The sequence below is a fragment of the Rhinoraja longicauda genome, chromosome 11 (genome assembly GCF_053455715.1).
Source record: "Rhinoraja longicauda isolate Sanriku21f chromosome 11, sRhiLon1.1, whole genome shotgun sequence".
Classification (NCBI taxonomy): domain Eukaryota; kingdom Metazoa; phylum Chordata; class Chondrichthyes; order Rajiformes; family Arhynchobatidae; genus Rhinoraja; species Rhinoraja longicauda.
Window position 1 is genome coordinate 30,834,688 of NC_135963.1, and position 25,005 is coordinate 30,859,692.

The 25,005-nt window shown below is 41.3% G+C and overlaps 1 protein-coding gene across 1 annotated transcript; it reads right to left on the reverse strand.

Moving 5' to 3' along the window:
• Nucleotides 1–438: 438 nt before the first annotated feature.
• LOC144597758 (cytochrome P450 2J2-like) lies at nucleotides 439–22,996 on the reverse strand. The gene is made up of 9 exons (XM_078407295.1): nucleotides 22,577–22,996; nucleotides 21,204–21,366; nucleotides 17,399–17,548; nucleotides 14,331–14,491; nucleotides 10,758–10,934; nucleotides 9,139–9,274; nucleotides 5,793–5,977; nucleotides 3,411–3,552; nucleotides 439–1,734 (listed from the first exon to the last, which is right to left on the reverse strand). The coding sequence occupies exons 1-9, from the start codon at nucleotides 22,778–22,780 to the stop codon at nucleotides 1,559–1,561; spliced, it is 1,494 nt and encodes a 497-aa protein (XP_078263421.1). The 5' UTR covers nucleotides 22,781–22,996; the 3' UTR covers nucleotides 439–1,558.
• Nucleotides 22,997–25,005: the final 2,009 nt, after the last annotated feature.

The following is a 25,005-nucleotide window of genomic DNA, read 5'->3' on the forward strand; positions in this document are numbered from 1 at the left end:
TACAGCCGGAAACAGGCCTTTTCGGCCCACCAAGTCCATGCCGCCCAGCGATCCCCGCACATTAACACTATCCTACACCCACTAGGGACAATTTTTACATTTACCCAGCCAATTTACCTACATACCTGTACGTCTTTGGAGTGTGGGAGGAAACCGAAGATCTCGGAGAAAACCCACGCAGGTCACGGGGAGAACGTACAAACTCCTTACAGTGCAGCACCCGTAGTCAGGATCGAACCTGAGTCTCCGGCGCTGCATTCGCTGTAAAGCAGCAACTCTACCGCTGCGCTACCGAGCTAAAAGTGAATATCAGACAGATTTAGACTTTACTTTAGCCTTTAGAGACACAACATGGAAACAGGCCCTTTGGCCCACCGAGTCCGTGCCGACCAGCGATCACCCCTTACACTAGTGTAAGAAAATAACTGCAGATGCTGGTACAAATCAAAGGTATTTATTTCACAAAATGCTGGTCAGGCAGCATCTCAGGAGAGAAGGAATGGGTGACGTTTCGGGTCGAGACCCTTCTTCAGACTGATGTCAGCGGGGCGGGACAAAGGAAGGATATAGGTGGAGACAGGAAGCTAGAGGGAGAACTGGGAAGGGGGAGGGGAAGAGAGGGACAGAGGAACTATCTAAAGTTGGAGAAGTCAATGTTCATACCGCTGGGCTGCAAGCTGCCCAAGCGAAATATGAGGTGCTGTTCCTCCAATTTCCGGTGGGCCCCTACTCTGGTACTATTCTCCACACTGGGGACAATTTTACCAAAGCCAATTAACCTACAACCTGTACGTCTTTGGAGTATGGGAGGAAACTGGGACACCCATAGAAAACCCGTGGTCACAGGGAGAATGTATAAACTCCATACAGACAGCCCCGTAGTCAGGATGTCTCTGGTGCTGTGCCGCCCATGATAATCAGTATGCATTAATATAGTTACGATGTTAATAATTATAGGTATCATCTCTGGAGGGAAATGGACACTCAACATTTTGAGTCGGGACCCTTCTTCAGCCTGGCTGATTGTGGATTCAATTTTCCTCCACAGATGTTGCCTGAGCAGCTGAGGTCCTCTTGCGGTTTGTTTTTTTGCTTAAGGGTCCACCACTTGCATTCTTTGTGTCTCCAATAATCATAGGTACTACATCTTGTCATGGGCATCTGTGTGTAAGCCGACTTATGCCTTCAGATGGTGTTAGCAATGAACAGCAGTTGGACGGGAAGGCGAACGGAGAGAGCAATAGATGGTCAGGCGGTTCTGAACAAAACAATGTAAAGTTAGGTTTGATTGGTGGGAGTGGCACCAAGTAACAACTGTCCCAGAAATATTTATCTTCAGCGAGTTGATGACAGAGGATGTGTTGAGTGCTTGCGTGCCTTGTAATGTCCACAAAATGGCAGAATAACATCAATTTTTTAGAAAATTATTTAAAAGGGAGATATTCCAGAGACATTGATTTAGAAGAAAAGAGGACACCGAGCTGCAATGAAAGGGGCAGAAGGCTGTCCTGGGAGCCACAGTGCTGGGTCAGCCCATGGATACTAGTGCTCTCTTGCTTCAGCGTGGAAGTGCACATATCTTATATGGTCGGGGGCCATGAGTCACCAACAATACGCCATCAAAGCTAATCTTCACACCCTCAGGAACAACAAATTTGAACTTCTGAATGAATGAAGTGAAGAAAAGGAACAATTCCATTCTAGCCATTGGTTCTCCCATGCAGTTGCGTTTCCCTGCAAGTAAATAGACATGTGAATAAGATGTTGATTATGGCCCAGTAAAATAATCCCGTCCGCTGGTGATAAGGATAAATATACAAGCAAGTCGTCACTATCTCCTCTTTCTTGATCCAATGATATTTATTTAATCACAACATGATTTTAGGGTTCAGATATGATTTTCATGTTCAAACTACCCTGAATAATATTCAGATAACAACGACTTCCCAAATAGGGAAGAGCTCCAAATCCATCAAACTATAGCGCCTTTTGCTGGCTGAATCTGCCTTTGAATCAGTTGGATTGGCATATCCACTTAGAATGGATTTTTTGGGGTTAAAAGGGAATGGAGCCTAGAAATATCTGCTTAGTTTCAAGTCAAGTTAATTTCATTGACACATGCATAACTACAGTGAGGTTCAGGTACAATTAATATCTTGCTTGCAGCAATACTACAGGCACAAAGATTCAGATAAAAAATAAAACATAAATCATACATAAATTACATATAAATTATAAAGATAGTGAAAAGAAAAATATGTGCACAGACTTTAGTACAAAATACAACCGGTAAACAAGTCAGTGGCAGTGATAGTGGTGGACTCTAATGATTTGTTGCTGAGGTGGGAAGATGTTGTGCAGATTGGTTCAAGATCCTGATGGTTATGGGAAAGTAGCTTTTCCTGAGCCTGGTGCTATTGGACTTCAGGCTTCAGTACTCACCGCCCTATGGTAGCAGTGAGAAGAGGCATGACCCACTTGATGATGGATGCCGGCTTCTTGAGGCAGCACCTCATATAGAGATGATGCCTTCAATGATGGGGAGGACTGTTCTTGTGATGGAACAGGCTGAGGCATCCACTCTCCACAGCCACTTGAAACAATGGTTTCCATGGTGTCCCTATTAAAAATATGAATGGATCTATGCCTACAATTTGTGTACAATATGTACAGCAGTCAATTTGCCTAAAACTGTTTGACACACTCACCTATTTTAATTAATATCCATTATAAAATGGAGTTGTCAAGCAAATTCATTAAAAATCCATTCTCTAATGTCTCCATCATTTTAATTGTATTTTCATTTCACAAAGCAGTGAATATTATGAAAATAAATGCTAAAGGGGCAGGTACAACTAAGACAGATAAGCGTAAGCAAATGCTTCATATGCTACAGCAGCTCATGGGGCCAGAGTAGACTGGGAGGAGTTTTGTTGTCTGAACAGGGTAGCAGGTACCGTCTGAGATAGTGTGATGGTTACATGTTCTGGAGCTGCACCTAGTAATTGAAGACCAAAGATTATTCATGTTGAACATTTCCTGAAAGAATGACATAAATTGAACAGGGATCATGATGACACAGGAAAACAAATTTGTAAATGATCTTTGGAAAATACAGAAGGTGAGTTAAATAATCTTTGTTCAATTCTACGCCATTGTCCCTTAAAGAGTAGGAACTTTTGTTTGCTCTATTCTTTTGAAAGGTTCCCCAAGAATTAGTTTTACCTAAAGTATTGAAAAGCCTACAGGTACATGTAAAAGCTTAACCCCCCAGGTAAGAAATGGTCCTGGCACACTTTCCCAGCAACTAGAAACTAAAACGACAGGGAATAAATAACAAGCAAGTTGTTTTCTTACTTTCACTCACTCACACAATAGTATAACTGTGCAACATAAATGAAAGTATTTACCTCCAGAGAAAGGTACAAATGCTTCCTTTTTCACAAATTTCCCAGTTTTGTCCAGGAAGTGTTCAGGATTGAACTCATCAGGTGTCTCCCATTCTGATTTGTCCATCAACACCGAGTGGAGATTCGTAATTACTTTTGTGCCCTAACAAGCAAATCAAGAGATACAAATCAAATTAATTGGGAAGTATCAATCTTCCATATCTAAGCTTGAGAGAGAGGGAAGGCTGAAAAAAAAATAGGGCTTCAACTACACACTTGGAGAGGTCAAATGTGAGAAGGAAAAAGATACAATTAATGGCAAGTCCCTCAACAGTATTGACATACAGAGGGATCTTGGGTCCAGGTTCATAGCTCCCTGACAGTGACAACACAAGTAGATACAATGGTAAAGAAGGCATACGGTATGCTTGTCATCATACGTCAGTGCACTGAGTCAGTAAGTCATATTGCAGCTTTCTAGGACATGGTTCAAGGGTATTATGTGCACTTCTGGTTGCTCCAAGGATGGGAAGGTTTTCTTTGGAGATGAGTGCATGAGGTTTATCAGAATGCAGCCTGGTTTAAAGGGTATTAACTATGAGTAGAGGTTGGACAAACTTGGATTGTTTTATCTGGAGCATTAGAGGCTGAGGGGAGATCTGATAGAAGTGTGTAAAATTATAAGAAGCTTAGGTGGGGTAAACAGGCAGAACCTTTATCCCAGGGTTGCAATGTCAAAGACCAGGAGCACAGCGTTAGAGTGAGAGGGGCAAGATTTAAAGGAGATGTGCAGAACAATTTTATTTCCCAGAGAGTGGTTGGTGCCTAGAACTTGTTGCCTTGGTTGGTGTTGGAGCTATATACAATGGTGGCATTTCAGAGGTTTTTGAATAGGAGCATGGATATGCATGGAATGGAGGGATAGGGATCACGTGCAGTCAGAAGTGAATTGTTTAACTTGGTATTAAGTTTGGCATTGACATTGTAGGGCCTGTTTCTGTGCTGTTTCATGTTTTATGCTCATTAAAAAACAATACACAACTGAACACAGGGGACCAAGGAGTCATCTTAACATGGTACTTGGGTTTCATCATTACGCCCACAATTAGGTGAATTGTGTAAGCCAATGACTCTCACTTGTTGCATGTCTGACTTGCTCAGGATGCTGACCAGTGAGCACCCATCTATACTATCCCCATCTCTCAGCACTTGACCCATAACCTTCTAAGCCTAGGTGCTTCACATGCTCACCCAGTTACGTCTTAAATGCAGTCAACCACTCTACCTTCATCATTCTCTCCAGCTATGTATCCGAGGTACTGACTACTTCCCGTGAGAGAAAGAACCCTGCAGATGCCCTCTAAATTATTTACCCCCTATCAAATATTTCTGAACTCTAGTTTAATCTACCACTGATATGGGGAAGAGTTTCCTGCAGTCGACCTTCATAACAAGGTCCATTGATCATGGCCCTTCTTAACCTCCCCTGCTCCAGGGAAAACAGACCTAACCTCTCCAATCTCTCTTCATGACTGGAAAGCATCTTGGTGAATCTCTTAAACACCATCTCCAGTGCCATCACAAACTTCCTATGGTGTGGTCACCAAAACCACATGATGTGTTCCACCCGAGGTCTGACCAATGATTTCTAAAGTCGGTGCATAACCTCCCTGCTAATATGAGGGAACGATGCTGTAGCTGTCAGGATAAGTGTGGATGTTACTAACTAGTTGTTTTATGCAGGGAAACGAAGCATTTCTGCTTGCTCTACGGTAAGTTGAAGTGAAACCTACCAGCATGTTTCTTCTGCTGGATAGGTTGCTGGAGAGCTGGATGAGGTTGTCATACCTTGGACTATGCAAGCTCTGACTGTTAGACAATTTTACAGAGATGTAACAATGTTTAGAAGGAGGCCATAGTCATTGATTGCAGCTGCAACTCTCACTCAACAACACGTAACTGCCCTGTGCCCTTCTCCATCTGAGTTTGTCACTGTGCACCTATTTTATAATCTTAAAGAAATGCAGTGATTTGTTTTTCTCATCATGGTATCAAGGAAAGGCAAGCATTATAGACTGTTAGAATGGGCAAGGAGAGGGCTTCAAGCTGGTAAAAGACAGTTCTGTGACAAATAGTAGGAAGTGAATGATTAAACCTTGGAATGGAAGCAGAAACAATAAAATTATTAAATAAATATTAAGACAGGATCAATGGGAGATAGTGGAGGTTTGTTTAAATTGTTTTGAAAATCTCAGAAATTCAAAATAATTTCTGGCAAAAAACATCAATACCTACACCACACACCCCTCATGGGCAACTTTATCAAGATCCTTTCATCTTATTTCTATTGTATTCTGCATTAGTTCAATCGAATTTCAAGCCTAGAATCTCTCTTCAAATTACCTTCGGAATAAAGTACTTTCCCACAGTTGTGTCTCGAGTAGTTTCTCTGGTGAGAGTGAATGGGACTATGTCCCCTTTTCTCTGTATTTCATGAATAACTGCGTTGGTATAAGGAAGATTATTCCGATCATCCATCTTAGGTTCTTGTTGGTCAATTACACTCTCAATCTCATCATGAACCTTTTCTGCAAAGAAAAAGGCACAGTTAATCATCACCATGTTACCCTTCACTGCAACAATATTTCACTTTTACACAAATTGCTATGTCCCAGCCATTGCTCCAGTGGATGTGGAAAAAACAAAACAATATGTATAAAAGGAGATCAGAAAATGCTGGCAACACTCAGCCTTTTGGGTAGCATCAATGGAAAGAGAAACTGTTAACATTTCAAGTTTGAGATCTGACAGTCATCGGGCCATAGTCACACAGCACAGAAGCAGGCCCTTTGGCCCACTATGTTCACATTGAACATCAAGTCCTATCTATACTAATTCCATTCACTAGCCTTTGGTCAATAATCTACTCAGCCTTGGCAATTCTAATGTTCATCCAAATGCGTCTTGGATATTGTGATAGTATTTGCCTGTATTACCTTCTTGGACAATGCACTCCAGATAATAACTACCCTCAGATCCCCACTAAACCTCTTAAACTCATGTTCTGTCTTCCTTATCTGCACTTCTAAGAATTTCTCTGAGACCCCCCTCGGCCTTCTCTGTTCCAAGACATCTCTTCCTCTTCAGGGCAATCTGGAAATGCACAAAAATCACACAATATTCCAGCTGTGAGAACGATACACAATATTCCAGCCATCTGAACCTGAAACTTTAACTTTTTCTTTATTCACGGATGCTGCCTGACCTGCTGAGTGTTGCCAGTATTTTCTGAGTTTCTTTTTCTCCACATTTCCAGCATCTCATGTTTTTTTATTGTAAAAGGCAAAAAATGTTCTGTGGTTAAAGACAACTACAGATAATTTCCAATACCGAGCATAAACACAAGATGCCAAGTCTCATCTGAAACCCATATCCTGTCAGCAAGGACACGGTGGACAGAATGGCCTGCTTCTATGCCCCATGATCATACCAATCGTTCACGAATAACGATTAGGGTTTAAATAACCTCACAAATTCTAAAGGCTCTGACACTAGCATGACAAAACAAATGTAAACATTAATGTAAACATTATATCATATCATATATATACAGCCGGAAACAGGCCTTTTCCGCCCTCCAAGTCCGTGCCGCCCAGTGATCCCCGTACATTAACACTATCCTACACCCACTAGGGACAATTTTTACATTTTACCCAGCCAATTAACCTACATACCTGCACGTCTTTGGAGTGTGGGAGGAAACCGAAGATCTCGGAGAAAACCCACGCAGGTCACGGGGAGAACGTACAAACTCCTTACAGTGCAGCACCCGTAGTCAGGATCGAACCTGAGTCTCCGGCGCTGCATTCGCTGTAAAGCAGCAACTCTACCGCTGCGCTACCGTGCCGCCCTTATACATTCATCAGTTTAGCAGATTGTTATAGCACAGAGGGAATATAATACTTCTGATGATTTTCCTATTGAAACTTTTGCTCACAATATAAACTCTAGCTCAAAAACACCAAAAATAGTTGGCTATCAAGATTAATTTTCAACGTTTCATCCCTAGTTTCTAGCCCATATTTCACAATAGTTAAAAGACATGGGAAATCCAAATGCAGCTAGAGTGGGCTCATCCAAAGCTACAAGGCTTTTAGAAATTGTGTTACAGGATGTTGGGAAATAAATACTTAGCACATACAATTCCTCTCTCAATCTAAATGGAAATATAAACCTGTCATTCCTGCTCCCCGAACCAGTAATGGATTGCCCAAATGATGGACAAAGATGTTTTCTTCTCATCTAGATTATCTTACTTTTGCAATCTGTGATTCAGAAAATTGTAATTTAAAGTACACACCAAGTACAGAGCACATAGTTCTGGCAAACACATCAGTAAGATACTGAAGCTGTGTCGGAAGGACTGCTTGTAAAATGAGCCTTCAACTCCAGGCCCTACTTGTCTATCCAAATGTTGGAGATCCAGTGATGCTAATCTAAGTATAGTTGGGCAGGTGTCCTTTCTAAGTTTTGTTTGCTGAACCAGCATCATTGATATTTGGTCCAGAACTGGCAAACTAACTGGGATTGAGATTTGCTGTTTTCTTTATTCAACCATAGTTATTCAACTATGTGCTATGATGTAAACATCAATCCAAACTAATGGCTGCTTCTTGACTCTTGCTCTCCCACTTGAAGGGCTGAGGAATATAAGGAACATTTATCTACAAACTCTATTGGGTGATGTATTATTTCTGTGAACTATAGAATTTCATAGAACGTTACACGATGCAATTAATTAAGCCCACAAATGGTTTCCAATATAAGACCTAATTTGTCAATGCCAAAGGGGACCAGCTGGAGCAGATTCCACCCCATGGAGTCAAACTCTGGGACCCACCTCTAGGTTGGTGCCTTTAAGGTAAAAACTTTCCTGTCCCCCAACTCTACCTCCACCAAATCATAACCCAAATACCATCATACCTCAACATTGACCTGCCCTGCCTGCTAATGATCTCCAAAACTTCTTCAGCAGCCAATCACACCCCTCTCTTCCCCACTGCCCCTAATCCTGTACCTTTTGCCATCCCTACCTTCCCCCCACCCTCATTTCACCTACACGCATACACATCTCCCTTGTCTGTCTAATCCAGGATATTTCAATTTTCCTTGCCTGACATCTCAAATCTTACTCCTTGAAGTGTGCTGACCCGAAACATCACCTATCCATGTTACTCCTGTCATGCTGCCTGACCCGAGTTACTCCAGCACCTTTTGTCTTACTTTGTCTTATTTTTCGTACCCTTACCCTTATCTCCCCATCTGTCCCTCCCTCTCTCTCTCTTGACCCATTATCTATATGTTTTGGTCATTTAAAAATGATAGCGAGAGGAGAAATATTCTTGCATTAACCTTGTCATACCTATTATGTTGCATACAATGCCTTGGACCATGTGCACAACAGAAAGCCGTCACATAAAACATGCAGAGCCACTGTCCTGCATCTTACATTCACCAAACCTTTCCCAATTGGTTTGATTTGCCAAAGTATATTTCTAAGATAATTCTAAGCACCAACGCACTATACTTAGTTCATATGGTTTTCTGCTACGAATCACCGAAAATCCTGTTCAATGGAAGTTATTACACTGATCACCAATTTAGAATTAGGCAAGAAGACCACAGCTCCACCATCCAAGTACAACAGGCAAGATCCCAGAACTCCTCAAATTTCTTCTGAGTTACTAACCTTGAATGTCTGGATACCCTGCCATGTAAAGCAGTGCCCAGCGCAATGTGGTTGCTGTTGTCTCAGATCCAGCAAAGAAAAGATCCAATGATGAATACAGAAGATTTTGGTCATGGAAGCTAGAGTTGGGAGTTGCCTTAAAGAAAAATAAATATATTAAAGTGATAACAGATTTACATAATACATAATGAGTTACAGCTTTATTAAAGGTCCATGATTTTGTTTTCTTGTATATGAAACAACATCACCCACTGAGAGGGCAACACAAGGGGCATGCTGGTGTGGTGGGTGGGATGGAGGGTACCCAGCCATCACATACCTTTGGGAAGGCATTAGATGATCCTAGTTTTGTCTTTAGAAAACTTTTTTTACAAGGTAGCTACCAGGAGAGTCAGTTGGCCAAGGACGAAATTGAACTCTAAAATACAGTACAGACCATTTTTATAGGATTCGATATCTAGAGTTAGTGTGAATAAATCAATATGCAAGGTGAATTCTTGCTATTGAGGGCATGCAGCGTAGGTTTATTAGGTTAATTCCCGGAATGGCGGGACTGTCATATGTTGAAAGACTGGAGCGACTAGGCTTGTATACACTGGAATTTAGAAGGATGAGAAGAGATCTTATCGAAACTTATAAGATTATTAAGGGGTTGGACACGTTAGAGGCAGGAAACATGTTCCCAATGTTGGAGGAGTCCAGAACCAGGGGCCACAGTTTAAGAATAAGGGGTAGGCCATTTCGAATGGAGATGAGGAAAAACATTTTTACTCAGAGTTGTAAATCTGTGGAATTCTCTGCTGCAGAAGGCAGTGGAGGCCAATTCTCGGGATGCTTTCAAGAGAGAGTTAGATAAAGCTCAATGATAGCGGAGTCAGGGGGTATGGGGAGAGGGCAGGAATGGGGTTCTGATTGTGAATGATCAGCCATGATCACATTGAATGGCGGTGCTGGCTCGAAGGGTCGAATGGCCTACTCCTGCACTTATTGTCAATTGTCTATTGTCTAAAAACAAAAGCTTTTCACTGAACCTCGGTACATGTGACAATAATAAACTAAACTAAACTGTATGCCAGCTATCCAAGGGATCAAACTGAAGGGTCTGAAGCTCTCTTCAGCACGCCTGTGCTCCTCTGCTGATAGCAACAGCATGTCCACCAGTGGAATGGGGAATTGACAAACCGACACTGGAACTCCATAAGGGCAGCACAGTGGCATAGCGGTAGAGCTATTGCCTTACAGCACCAGAGATCCGGGTTCGATCCAGACTACGGGTGCTTGTCTGTACATTCTCTCAGTGACCTGCGCAGGTTTCTCAGAGATCTTCGGTTTCCTCTCACACTTCACAGGTTTGTAGGTTAATTGGCTTGGTTATAAATGTAAAATTGTCCCTGGTGTGTTTTGGGTAGTGTTAATGTGTGGGGAATCGCTGGTCAGTGCGGACTCGGTGGGCTGAAGGGCCTGTTTCCATGCTGTATCTCTCAACTAACCTACAGCTTGCCTTGTGAGACTGCTGCTGCTGAGCACAGGCAGAAGTCCAAGATAAGCCGAGCCAAGAACCACAAACTCCAGCAAAACGAAACCCATGCATGTCAATTTAAGTTTACTTAAGGCCTCACCTTTTCAATTTGTGACAAGAAGCAGTCGATGAAATCCCGTGGTTCTGCTGGGTTCCAGCTCTTTCGGTGCTGCCGGATTTTCTCCTGTACATAGTCCTCCAACTTTTTCCAAGTAACAAATAAACGATTATGTGGGCCTGGAAGATGTTTCACCACATTTGGTAATATATTGTAGATCTGCAGGAAGGAAAGTATGAAAAGGATTGAAACAATCTTATTTCACATGATGCTCCAAATGTGAACTAGTCAAAGTTTTATAAAACTGCAACATGGCCTTCTGATTCTTGCACTCATTGTCCTGACCAATGAAGACTAGCATATCATACACCTCTCTTTACCGCTCTAATTGTGTTGCTACTTTCAGGGAGCTGTGGACTTAAAACTCCAAGATCCCTCTGTGCATTAATATCATTAAGGATTCTGCCATTAGGTGTATACTTACCTCCTACATTTGAACTCCCAAAGTGCAACACCTCACAATTGCCAAGATTAAATCTGTAAATATTTTACAGCCTGCTATATCATTTGACTGTTTCCTCCACTACAACTCCACCAATTATTTTGTGTCTACAACCCATCTACATTTTTGTCCAAATCGTTTAAATATATCAGAAACCACAGTTCCCAGAATTGATCCCTGTGGAACACCACTTGTCACAGCTCTCCTGCCAGATTAACAACTTTGCACCATAACCCTCTTTCTTCTGTGGATGAGCCAGTTCTGAAATCAAACGACCAAGGCACCACATAGTGCATGTATCTTCATCTTCTGGATCATGAGGGAACTGGTAAAATGGTTTACTAAAATCCATATGGACAACATCCACTGATTAATCATTAATCACCTTTGTCACCTCTTCAAAAATCTTTGTAAAGTTTGTAAAGTCTGCCCCACGCAAAGCCATTTTAAATTCCAAGGAATTCCACACATGTTTGTGTATTCTCACCCCATGTTTTACACTTTGGAATTCAGTTGTCGTTATCATAAATACATATTGCGTTCTCTTCATTACCAATATAGCCATTCTGTCATTGGATGCTTGGAACTGACATTACCATAGGACTTGAATTGAATTTCTTTATTTGTCATTCAAAAACAGGTTTGAACGAAATTTAGTTACCATGCAGTCACAAGCAACAAAAACACCCAACTACATAATTCAACACAAACATCCATTTGTGGATGAGCGATTTTGACAAGGGCCAAATTATTATGGCCAGACGACTGGGTCAGAGCATCTCTGAAACGGCAAGGCTTGTGGGGTGCTCCCAGTCAGCAGTAGTGAGTACCTACCGACAATGGTCTGAGGAGGGACAAACCACAAACCTGAAACTGGGTGTTGGGCGCCCAAGGCTCATCGATGCGCGAGGGCACCGAAGGCTATCCCATCGGGTCCAAACCGACAGAAGGTCTACTGTGGCACAAGTCATAGAAAGTTTTAATGGTGGTCACGGGAGGGAATGTGTCACAATACATAGTGCATCACACCCTGCTGGTAATGGGGCTGCAAGGCCGCAGACCGGTCAGAGTGCCCATGATGACCCCTGTCCACCGTCGAAAGCACCTACATTGGGCACGCAAGCATCGGAACTGGACCTTGGAGCAGTGGAAGAAGGTTGCCTGGTCCGATGAGTCCTTTAGATCACGTGGATGGCCGTGTACGTGTGCGCCGTTTACCTGGGGAAGTGATGGCACCAGAATGCACTGTGGAAAGACGACAAGCCAGTGGAGGGAGTGTGATGCTCTGGGCAATGTTCTGCTAGGAAAACCCTGGGTCCGGCGATTCATGTGGGCGTCAATTTGACACGTGCCACCTACCTAAACATCATTGCATACCAGGTACACCCCTTCATGGTAATGGTATTCCCTGATGGCAGTGGCCTCTTTCAGCAGGATAATGCGCCCTCCCACACTGCACACATTGTTCGGGAATGGTTTGAGGAACATGATGAAGTGTTCACAGTGCTGCCCTGGTCTCCAAATTGAGCATCTGTGGGATGTGCTGGATCGACAAGTCCGATCCATGGCGGCTCCACTTCACAACTCACAGGACTTGAAGGATCTGCTGCTAATATTTTGGTGCCAGATACCGCAGAGGTCTTGTAGAGTCCATGCCTTGGCGGGTGGGTGCTGTTTTGGCGGCACACGGAGGACCAACAGCATATTAGGCAGGTGGTCATAATGTTTTTGCTCATTAGTGCATGTTCTCCAGTCCCTGGATTGTTAGTCCAAGATTCTAGATAATTGGTACAGGTAACCTAACTGATGTACCTTCAGATAATTTACTAAATAGGCTAATAGTACAGTAATACTCCTTTTTGCATTCCTAGAAAATGGAGCGCTAAATGATAAAGCACTGTATGGGGTGATAATAACACAGCATGAATGGAGATGTGATCCTAATACGTTATTTTTAACTCAATTATTTCAAAATATCCCTTTGAATACTGACACAAAGAGGGCTTGAAAGAAATGGAACAGGGGGGGGGGGGGTTTGGTCTGTCGCAAATGACATTGTTTTATGAGACTTGTAAAGTGTTAAGTGCTTCTAAAATGCTGCTTGAGTAACAAGTGAGCCTGGTGAGCAAGATTTCATAAACATAGCACAAAAAGTAAGGAAATTTGTGTTTGGTAGATTATTTCTTTGTTATAACAATGCTTCTTGGCAATAAATCTTATACCGTTGGAAAGCCTGTTTATTTCCCTTTTAAATGGTGCCACATTTGTAAGGAACATGCATTTGTGGGATGAGCAGCAGAGCTGAGTATATGGGTTGCGCCCATGAAAAATTTGCCAAATCTTCTCTGCCAATGCCAAACAGCTTATTCTGCAGGTAGAAATCAGCACACTTAACAGAGCAAATTTCTGTCCTTTTCTTCAAGGTACTCTGCAATTTATTGCTCATCCCCAATTATTTGGGTCAAGCTTGCAGTGACCACCCTTCTTCAATGCCTTCATAGTATATAAAGGCACTTCCATAGTGTTAAAGGTTTCCAAACTTGTGATACGGACATGCTGAAAGAATGATAATAATACTTCCAAGAATACTTCCAGGGTGGTGCATGACTTAGAGGAGAACTTGCAACTGATGGTTTTTCCGTGTGTTACAGAACCTTCTTTCCAAGTGGTCGAGGTGGTACTAGCTTGGGAGGTACCGCAAGGCAGCTCTGGTGACTTCACTGCATTGAACTGTGTAGATGGTGGACACTGAAGCCATACTGCATTGGTGGATAGAAACAATGTTTAACCTTACGTATGGGTGCAAGTCGAACGTGATGATTTGTCCTAGATGATGTCAAGTTTCTTGAGTTTTGGTCCATAACACACTTGAAGACAAATGAAGTGTAGTCCATCACATTCTGACTTTCACTCCTATTTTCTAGCACAGTTAAGTTTCTATTCAATGTTGACCCCAGAAGTTGACATTAAGATATCTGGTGAAGACATCCCATTGAGTGTCATGAGATGGTTATACTTATGTTAACTGCCTGCATTTGCTGTAATTTAAATTGTTCCACTATCCCACTTTTACATTTACAAAGAGCATATATTATTCACAAATGTAACCATACCTGAATCCACATGCTCCCCGTCATCTCTCCGATTTTGTCAAGTAAAAGATGGATTTCTTGTAAAGAACTGTCATCATATTCATAACGTTCTCCAAAAGCAATTGAACAGATTATATTTGTGATTGATATATTCATCTTAACGTCAGGGTTAAATGGTTGCCCTGAAAGCAAAACACAAAGAAAGTTAAAAGCCAAGCCGAGCAGCCTATCCGTTGTATTGTATGTGCAAATGTATATCTACATTTTTAATCATGGGCCAGTGAAACCATATTGTGTTCAAGGATAAATATAACTAAACTTGAATAGCTTGGATGAATATCACATCGCATTAACTTATTCAGGAGGCCTTCAAAAACTGTAAGAACCAGATTTGGTTCTGCATGTTCCTAAAACAGACAAGTTTGAGGATATTGGTTGATTTAAAAAAAAATTATATCTTGCAGAAAGTGTCGAATTATCATTAACATAATCTGCGTGGATACGTGATTTGCAGCCAGTGTCGAATTCCGACCCTACTCAGAGAAGTCGGTTACTTTGGTGTAAATCTCTAGATTTCTGTTTCCATGATGCAGTTCAGGACAGAATATACTGCCAATAAATCTTTGCTTCTGAGATTACTGACCTTCAGAATGTCACACAAATGGAAGATGATCCCTTTGATTAAGTTTTCCCCTGACAATTTCTTTCCACAAGAAATTGGATTCTTTGAGATTGTCAATGGTTCAGACATCATTTAAACAGCCACTAGATGGCAGCAACGTCCACTCAGTGAGCATAAAACCACACACTTTCAGATTATTGTAAAAATTCAACTTTCCAATTGCTTAACACAATTCATGTTACTATCGTGATCTGTTGTGGTTTTTCCTGAATAATACGAGCAAGATCACTTCACTTGTTCTTCTCTATTTGCACGTCATATTCCTGTTCAATAAGGAGAACACTGATGTGTCTCTCAGGCCCCCATATCCCCCCCACCCCCCCAATTCATTAAACCTTCTCCTTCAACATCTCGATGGTAGACAGAGTCAAAAAATGTAAGTTCCCGGGCGTGCAGATCTCCGAAGATAAGACAAGGACCCAGCATATTGATGCAATTATAAAGAAAGCCCATTAACGCCTCTACTTCCTTTGGAGATTGAGTGATTTAGTATCTCGATGAATACTCTCTTGAACCTCCTCAGGTGCACGATAGAGAGCCTATTGACTGGTTGCATCGTGGCCTGGTTTGGAAAGTCCAGTGCCCAGGAATGAAGATGACAAAATGCGGTGAACACTGCCCAGTCCATCACGGATACTAACCTCCCCACCATCAAAGGGCACTATCCCCAAAAAGGCAGCCAGCTTCATCAAAGACCCACACCACCTTGACCCCGCTCTCATTTCACTCCTGCCATCAGGAAAAAGGTATAGGAGTCTGAAAACTAACGTCCAGGTTCAGGAACAGCTTTTTTCCAAAACAACCATTAGGCTATTGAAAACGAGGAACAATGACTAAATTCCAAAGTACAAACAATTCGGGATGCACTAGAGACATTGGGTTTTGTTTTGATTTGGTTTTTGCACCATATTATGTTATTAATTGAACTCTTTTTTTTGTTTATTATATTATTTATTGCGTACTGTGGTTATAAACCTAAGGTATCACAAAATGCTGGAGTAACTCAGCAGGTCAGGCAGCATCTAGGAGAGAGGGAATGGGTGACGTTTCAGGTTGAGACCCTTCTTCAGACTGATGTCAGGGGGGCGGGACAAAGAGAGGATATAGGTGAAGACAGTGGGAGAACTGGGAAGGGGGGGGGAGAGAGAGACAGAGGAACTGTCTAAAGTTGGAGAAGTCAATGTTCATACCGTTGGGCTGCAAGCTCCCCAAGCGAAATATGAGGTGCTGTTCCTCCAATTTCCAGTGGGCCTCACTATGGCACTGGAGGAGGCCCATGACAGAAAGGTTAGACTGGGAGTGGGAGGGGGAGATGAAGATTCAGCCACCAGTTATAAACCTGATGCTCTGCTGTGACAAGTAAGAATTTCATTTTTACCATTTTGGGACATATGACAATAAAACAAACTTGACTCTTGCTCAACACTCTGAAGGTTGGTAGTTTGTTTCAACCATGCTCCAGACTCATGCCTTCTGTGTCATTTACGCTTGTAATTGCCTCCATGTGATTTCTCTCACAGAATGATGTTAAGGTGGAACTTGCATTCATACAGAATTTTCACATTTTCACAGTCAGTGAGGTGCTTGTAGGTGAGGACACTTGAGTTCTGGAGTACAATAAGTAACAATTACACAGTACAGCACAAGACCTGGCCCTTCGGCCGACAGTGTCCGTGCTGAATATAATGCCGTTCAACTCCTCAGCCTGCGCATGATCAATATCCCTCCATTCCCTGCATATCCATGTGCCTATCCAAATGCCTCTGAAATGAAAGTAGCATACATTAGTGGCATTGCCATGTGCCTATTCAAATGCCTCTGAAATGCCACTACCAGGGGTGATGGTGTCTTCACCACCACCCCTGGTAGCACATTTCCGGCACCCAGCACACTGTTTAAAGAAAATACTTGTACACACATCTCCTTCACACTTTGCCCCTCTCACTTTAAAGTTATGCCCTCTGGTCTTTGACATTTCCACCTGGGGAAAAGGTTCTGGCAGTTTTCCCTAACTCTGTGTGTCATTATATTATATACTTCCATCAGGTCTCACCTCAACCTCCGAAGTTCCAGAGAAAACAATCCAAGTTTGTCCAATCTCTCCTTGTAGCTAATAGCCCCCAATCCAGGCAGCATTGAACAATTTATATACAAGATTAAAATAGAAGTCGAAATATAATAAATGAATCTATTCTTTATTTTTAAAATTTGTCATATTATTTTTGGGAGCCAATTTTGCTTAGTACATCATTCGAAACTCACTTATTACCTCAGTTTTGAATTACAATGTTTAGCTGACAACATGCATCCTCCAGAGCTGCAGTCAAATTTGTTACATGGTTATTCATCATTCCCAAAGTCCAGCCCAAAGACAGTACACCTGAAACAAAAAGTAAAATAAACTTACCCTTCTCTTTCTTGAATTCATCATGGAGACATTTACACTCCTCCAGAATTTTTGCTTCTAAAGATTTTTGCCCAAACCCAAAACTTCTTAATGTTGTTAGTGCAAACTTGCGTTGTTCTCTCCATGCTTCTCCATTGGATAACTGTATACCTGTGTTGGAGAAATACAGGTGGCATTTGTAATCACACTTTCTGGATCACTTCACAGTACTCTCCAATTACAAAGCATAGTCTTCTGTGATTCATCATCATCTACCTTAAAATTAATATTTACAAGTGGTCTCAATAGGCTTGAATTGAGACAAGAGAATTCTTTGTAAGAAAATTAAAGTGAACTGTGAACTTTCCCAGCAAACTAACAGTAACTTCTATTTTATTACAAATAACCCAGCAGAGTGCCGGTTTGTTTAGTTTAATGTCGCATACACCGAGGTACATTGAAAAGCCTTTTGTTGCATGCTAACCAGTCAGCAGAAAGACAATACATGTTCAGAATCAATCCATTTACAGTGTATAGGTACATGATAAGGGAATAACTTTCAGTGCGAGGTAAAGCCAGCGAAGTCCAATCAAGGATAGTCCAAGGGCCATCAAAGAGGTCAATAGTAGTTCAGCACTGCTCTCTGGTTGTGGTAGGATGATTCAGTGGGGATCTGTTCTGAGTTAGCTGATGTCAAGTAATTTGTCATCTCAAACCATATTCCGGCACTCTGCTCGGTTATTTATGATAAAACAGAAATTTGTGGCATGTCGAAAACATTTTCATAATGAATTCAAGAAAGGGAAGGGTAAGTGTATTCTACTTTTTTGTTTCAGAAATAATGTCTTTGGGCTGGATTTTCTGTAATGGTGGATAATTGTGTGTCTGAGTTCACAGCAACTGGGAAACAACAAAATAAAACGTTTTTAGCACCAATGGAACAAATTTGGGCATTATAGAAACATAGAAAATAGGTGCAGGAGTAGGCCATTTGGCCCTTCGAACCTGCACCGCCATTCAATATGATCATGGCTGATCATCCAGCTCAGTAGCCTGTACCTGCCTTCTCTCCATACCCCCTGATCCCTTTAGCAAAAAGGGCCACATCTAACTCCCTCTTAAATATAGCCAATGAACTGGCCTCAACTACCTTCTGTGGCAGATAATTCCACAAACTCACCACTCTCTGTGTGAAGAAATGTTTTCTCATCTCGGTCCTAAAAGACTTCCCCCTTATCCTTAAGCTGTGACCCCTGGTTCTGGACTCCCCCAACATCGGGAACAATCTTCCCGCATCTAGCCTCTCCAACCCCTTAAGAATTTTATATGTTTCTATAAGATCCCCCCTCAGTCTTCTAAATTCCAGCGAGTCCATTAGTCAGTGTCTTTAGGTAGGATACAAAAAATTATGACAGTAATGTTTTAAACAACACTAAAACTATATATATATAAATGTAATGTAATAGGTACATTAATTCCAAATGATTTAACCCCTCCATGGAATTAACATAAATATATGTGTGTGTGTGTGTGTGTGTGTGTGTGTGTGTGTGTGTGTGTGTGTGTGTGTGTGTGTGTGTGTGTGTGTGTGTGTATATATACATGCAATGCAATAGAGAGAGCTGGATAGAGCTCTTAAGGATAGCGGAGTGAGGGGGTATGGGGAGAAGACAGGAACGGGGTACTGATTGAGAGTGATCAGCTATGATCGCATTGAATGGCGGTGCTGGCTCGAAGGGCTGAATGGCCTACTCCTGCACCTATTGTCTATTGTCTATTGTCTAATATTAAGGGCAAAATAGTTTTCGTAGCTCACTAAATTTCTTGAATAATATAAGCAGTAACCATCAATTCAAAAATTAAAAACTACATATGATATGCGTTTATTTCTCCAACATGCAAACACATGGAGATCATACGTAATATGTATATATAAGTGTGTATATATATATATGAATTGATGGTTACTGCTTATATTATTCAAGAAATTTAGTGAGCTATGAAAACTATTTTGCCCTTAATATTGCATTGCATGGTTATTGGTGTACAGATGCCCAACACATTTACACAACACAGCTCAGCAACCCAGCTTCAATCCTATCCTCCATTACTCTCTGTGTTGAGTTTGCACACTCTGCCCATGTATGCACGGATTTCCTCCTCGTATTCTGGTGAGTGGTAGAATCTGTGGGCATGTGATGCAAATATGAGGGAAAATAAGCTATTCGCTTAAATGAGTGCTTGACGGTCAGGTGGGCCAAATGGGACATTTCCTTGCAATATGATTCTGACACTCTGATGGTATAATATCCTTTTTTATGTTAATTCCATGGAGGGGTTATGTAAGAAAATAACTGCAGATGCTGGTACAAATCGAGGGTATTTATTCACAAAATGCTGGAGTAACTCAGCAGGTCAGACAGCTGAGGAAGGGTCTCGACCCGAAACATCGCCCATTCCTTCTATCCTGAGATGCTGCCTGACCTGTAACGCCTCCTGTATACGTGTATTAGTTGTGATTGGTTTTTAATAACTACTGTTGCCAGTCTTTGTTGAACTCTGTATAAATATATGATAAGTTGTAAGACAAGTTTGCTTGCTCTATCAGGTCTGTGAAGCTCTAGGAGGAGTCTGACCAGATACTTTAGAGTCAAGTCCCACGCCGGGTGACATATCTGTTGTATTCAGCCAGTGTTTGCCTCAATTATTATTGAAACCAGACTGGTAAAAGAACCGGAATTAACAAATACAGCACATTAATTTCCATCTAATATGGAATTGTTCCATTGCAGTAAAAAACAGAATATGTGGGAAACATCGAGCACTGTGGAAAGAGAAATGAGATTAACATTTCAGCTCGAAGACCTAACAAGCAGAACAAGGAAGTATTAGTTGAATGTGTTGAGTTGCAGAGATGGTTGAGAGAACAAAGGGTTAAATCAAAGAGATTGTGCTTCATTCGTTATCTCAGTTTCCACCTTATCAAGAGCATTCCTTTTGTTATCTCCACCCCTCCCACATGTATCTCCAAACATGTTCAACTTCCAACATTTCTTGGTTCTGATTAAAGGTCTTCAGCAAGAATCATTGACTTTTATTACTTTTTCCACAAGTGCTGCCTCAACTGCTGCATGTTTATTGCATTCTTTTTTTAATTTCAGATTTCTAGCATGAGTGTTTGATTAACTTGAGTAATTCTCCTTTTGTGCGAATAGCAATACAATACACAAGGTGAAAATGAATAGCATTTTCAATTGAAGGCTTTGTTATGTGGTTTTGATTTAACACACAGGCATTCTTTTCACTTCCTTACATCACCAAGGAAACCATATGCTTTGAGTGCTCTTTCACAATTGGAAGTTTTTTTTTTGTTGACATCTAGACAAATGGGCTTTAGGAATCAATCTGCAAAGAGTTGCAGATTATTTCCTCTCTCCTTTGAGGCCATCTTGATATTTAGCCACTGTATTTCATTTTGGGAATTTTAATAAAGTGCTCATTGAATCTTGTAGTTCAACATCAAAAGCTGCAAAACGACTCATGCCAAAAACAGATCAAGGCAGCTGAACATTATTTTAAACACTGTACTGCACTTGGAAAGATTAACACTTATTCTTCCTTTCTTGAATGACTTCACTTTCATCGTAACAAACCTGAGCACTGAGTTCTCTCTGTGTATAAAGGTCATAATTCCACTTAGTTGTGAAGAACCAGCCTACAGTGCAAATCACCCATCATGGCTGGCATGCTTTCATAAAAAAGAAATTCCTAACATTTGTTGATGCTGAACCAGAAAGTAAATTAAGCAATGAACCAACTCACTTACCGTGGCTCTTGGTAAGATCTTCAAAAATTGGAAAAGCTGCTGGTCCGGCAAAGACATCGGTTTGATGAACTATTGCCTTTTTGAATGCATCAAAACCATTTATGACAACAAGATAGGAGCTTCCAATTCTCAGGCTAAAAATGTCTCCATACTTCTCTGCAAACTGCAAAAGATACAATCTATCAATATTTGCATTGTCTTAGCCATGATACGAGGAATTAAGACTTTCATACTTACAACTTCTGTGTCACTGAGTGATTCAGTTCACTGGTCACAATATGCACAGAAGTCACTTTTTGTGTTTCTGACTCTGTTCCGATTCCACGTTAGCTTGGGCTTCTGAAAACTCACTGCAAATTCACACTCAAGTTGCGAAGTCAAAATTGCATTCTAGTCTCAAAGGTATCTTCAGAATACAACAAGCCAAATTGGTTTTGAAGTATTTTCTTTCTACCTATTCAGATGAGCAGATTGTTTGAACAAACAATTGTGGCAATTGCAAGGTAGATACATAACCTGGACAATTATAACTACCCACCCAACATTGGACATGTGGGTACACGTTAACCATGGTAGATTGCATGCATTCAGACATATTTATTTGTTCATTGTGTTTTACATTGTGTTTTACATATGTGCTTAAAATGAGAACTGTGGGGGACAAAATAAATGTGCATGTCCCTATGTGAGGATTTATAAACTGCTAGGGTAATTAGAGAATAAAAGGGACCTGTGTCTAAAGGTCATGCCATATTTCCAGATTCATTTTGTCCCTCACAATGCTCTCATTAAGAAAAATATTTTTATTTGGCCATGTAAGGTTATCAACAATGTCCAAAAACACATATTGTGTCAACACCACAATATTACATCCTCAAATGTAAGGATTGATCCCGAAATTTAATGGCTCACTGGTTAAGCTCAAACAATGAGAAAAACTCAGATTTCTAGATTAGAGAATGCCTTGTAGATTTACAAGGAAATGTAGATACTGAAATCTTGAACAAAAGCACAAAGTGCTGGAGTGTCCCAATGAGATAGGCAGCAACCGGGGTGGGGATGGACAAGTGACGTTTTGGGTTGGGATCCTTCAGTCCAAGGTCCTGACTCTAAACATTGCCTGTCCATTCTCTTCATAGATGCCACCTGACTTCCTCAGTTCCTGCAGTACTTTGCGTTTTGCTATAAAATGCCATACTTGTTATTGGTTATAATGAATTATCCAAGAATCTAATAAATTCTACTCTTCTGAATTACGTTTTTCACAAAATCAAACAGTATATTCTTTACAAGCGTTGATAGACCCATAACATGTCATCATGTGCATAACAATTTACTTATTTATTTTCGAACAGCAACACAGCGCATTTTACCTTGCACAACTGGATATGAGGCTCCTTTAGGTCCAGCTGCAACAGATTGCCGACAAATGGCAGACGAAAGGGACCCGGTGGAAAGTTCTTGGGAACACGAGTACGGAGAGCATCAAACACCAACAAGAAAACAAACAAAAATACCACAAGAGTCCACATCTCCCTGGACAACAGATTAAAAAAGGAAAAACCCCGTACTTCCATTTTAGACTAACACTATTGTACGTTCCCTCCAGCAGATAGGAAAAGCTCTATCAAAAAACAGCCACCCAATCTTCCTCGATCACTAAACATTAAATTATCCTATATCACACAGAAAGCAACAGAGACTCAGAGCAATACAACACCCTTGTAAATTCTAAAAGCCTGCAACAACTGTGAAAAGACCCAGGCCTGTGATTGCTTCCAGAGCTGTTTCTACAGATAATTACACTCTGATAAACTGCCAGAATTTAAACCAATGGCAAACTTGTTTTTCTTCGAGATTACCCAATCGGCAAACCTGTTTTGACTTGGCAGAAACTAATACCAAGAATTATGGAGTGCGGCTGGAACTCTGCCAGGTTACAAGGTTTACTGTATTATAAAAAATACCAGTCCCTGAAATCATAGTCTAATATACACATGAATTAATTGGATATTTTTGGTGTCAGTTATGGTTTTTAAAAGTGCCTATTTAAAATTGTAATTTAATGCAATTTCATGTTTAATTTTAAATAGGTGCAGGAGGAGGCCATTTGACCCTTCGACCCAGCACCACAATTCATTGCGATCATGGCTGATCATCCACAATGAGTAACCTGTGCCTGGCTTCTCCCCATAATCCCTTGATTCCGCTAGCTCCTAGAGCTCTATCTAACTCTCTTTTAAATTCATCTAATAAATTGGCCCCACTGCCTTCTGTGGCAGAGAATTCCACAAATTCACAACTCTCTGGGTGAAAAGGTTTTTTCTCATCGCAGTTTTAAATGGCCTCCCCTTTATTCTTAGACTGTGGCCCCTGGTTCTGGACTCCCCCAACATTGGGAACATTTTGCCTGCATCTAGCTTCTCCAGTCCTTTTATAATTTTACATGTTTCTATAAGATCCCCTCTCATGCTTCTAAAAAAAATTATATGTTCCACTCGAATGGAAAATACTTTTGTTTAAAATTTCAAAATTGACCACGATGTTGATTTGTTTTTATATTTATGGTTTCCTGCAGAGTTAAGTGGTGATCCTGTGATGTCAATAATCAGGAATGTCCCAGAGCAGCTACAGTAAACATGAATAATCCAGTCCAAAATTTGAGTACAAACCTCTCCACAGGTTATTCACTTTGGAAGTAAGAATGGAAAGGCAGATTATTATTTGAATGGTGTCAAGTTAGGAAGAGGGGATGTTCAACGAGATCTGGGTGTCCTAGTGCATCAGTCACTGAAAGGGAGCATGCAGGTACAGCAGGCAGTGAAGAAAGCCAATGGAATGTTGGCCTTCATAACAAGAGGATTGAGTATAGGAGCAAAGAGGTCCTTCTACAGTTGTACCGGGCCCTGGTGAGACCGCACCTGGAGTACTGTGTGCAGTTTTGGTCTCCAAATTTGAGGAAGGATATTCTTGCTATTGAGGGCGTGCAGCGTAGGTTCGCTAGGTTAATCCCCGGAATGGCGGGACTGTCGTATGTTGAAAGGCTGGAGCAATTAGGCTTGTATACACTGGAACTTAGAAGGATGAGGGGGGATCTTATTGAAACATATAAGATAATTAGGGGATTGGACACACTAGAGGCAGGAAACATGTTCCCAATGTTGGGGGAGTCCAGAACAAGGGGCCACAGTTTAAGAATAAGGGGTAGGCCATTTAGAACGGAGATGAGGAAGAACTTTTTCAGTCAGAGAGTGGTGAAGGTGTGGAATTCTCTGCCTCAGAAGGCAGTGGAGGCCAGTTCGTTGGATGCTTTCAAGAGCTGGATAGAGCTCTTAAGGATAGCGGAGTGAGGGGGTATGGGGAGAAGGCAGGAACGGGGTACTGATTGAGAGTGATCAGCCATGATCGCATTGAATGGCGGTGCTGGCTCGAAGGGCTGAATGGCCTACTCCTGCACCTATTGTCTATTGTCTATTGTCAACCAGACATACCAGTTTCCAAATGTGCACTTCTTCACATTTGAGGATGAGGGCCAGTATATCTGCGTATCTGTACTTATTCTTGAGAAGGTGCAAATGAGCTGCTTTTTAAATGACTGCAGTCCTTCCAGTAAATATACTCCCCAGTGCAGTGGGGGAGGGAGATGGGGGATATTGACCAAGCAATAATGCAAGACCAGTTATAGATTTCTAAATCACAATAGTGTATGATTCGGAGTGGAACCTACTTAATGGATCAAATGGATTCCGGCTTAATGGATCAAGAATCAAGAAAGAGTCAAGTGTGTTTAATTGTCATATAC

What these genes read in the sequence shown, in the direction of transcription:
- LOC144597758 (XM_078407295.1), bottom strand. Translation starts at nt 22,780, where the DNA reads ATGGAAGTACGGGGTTTTTCCTTTTTTAATCTGTTGTCCAGGGAGATG. An exon ending in TCTTGTCACAAATTGAAAAG is followed by an intron (nt 9,275 to 10,757) that starts GTGAGGCCTTAA and finishes TTTTTCTTTAAG; the next exon opens with GCAACTCCCAACTCTAGCTT. An exon ending in ATTTGTACCTTTCTCTGGAG is followed by an intron (nt 1,735 to 3,410) that starts GTAAATACTTTC and finishes ATTTACTTGCAG; the next exon opens with GGAAACGCAACTGCATGGGA.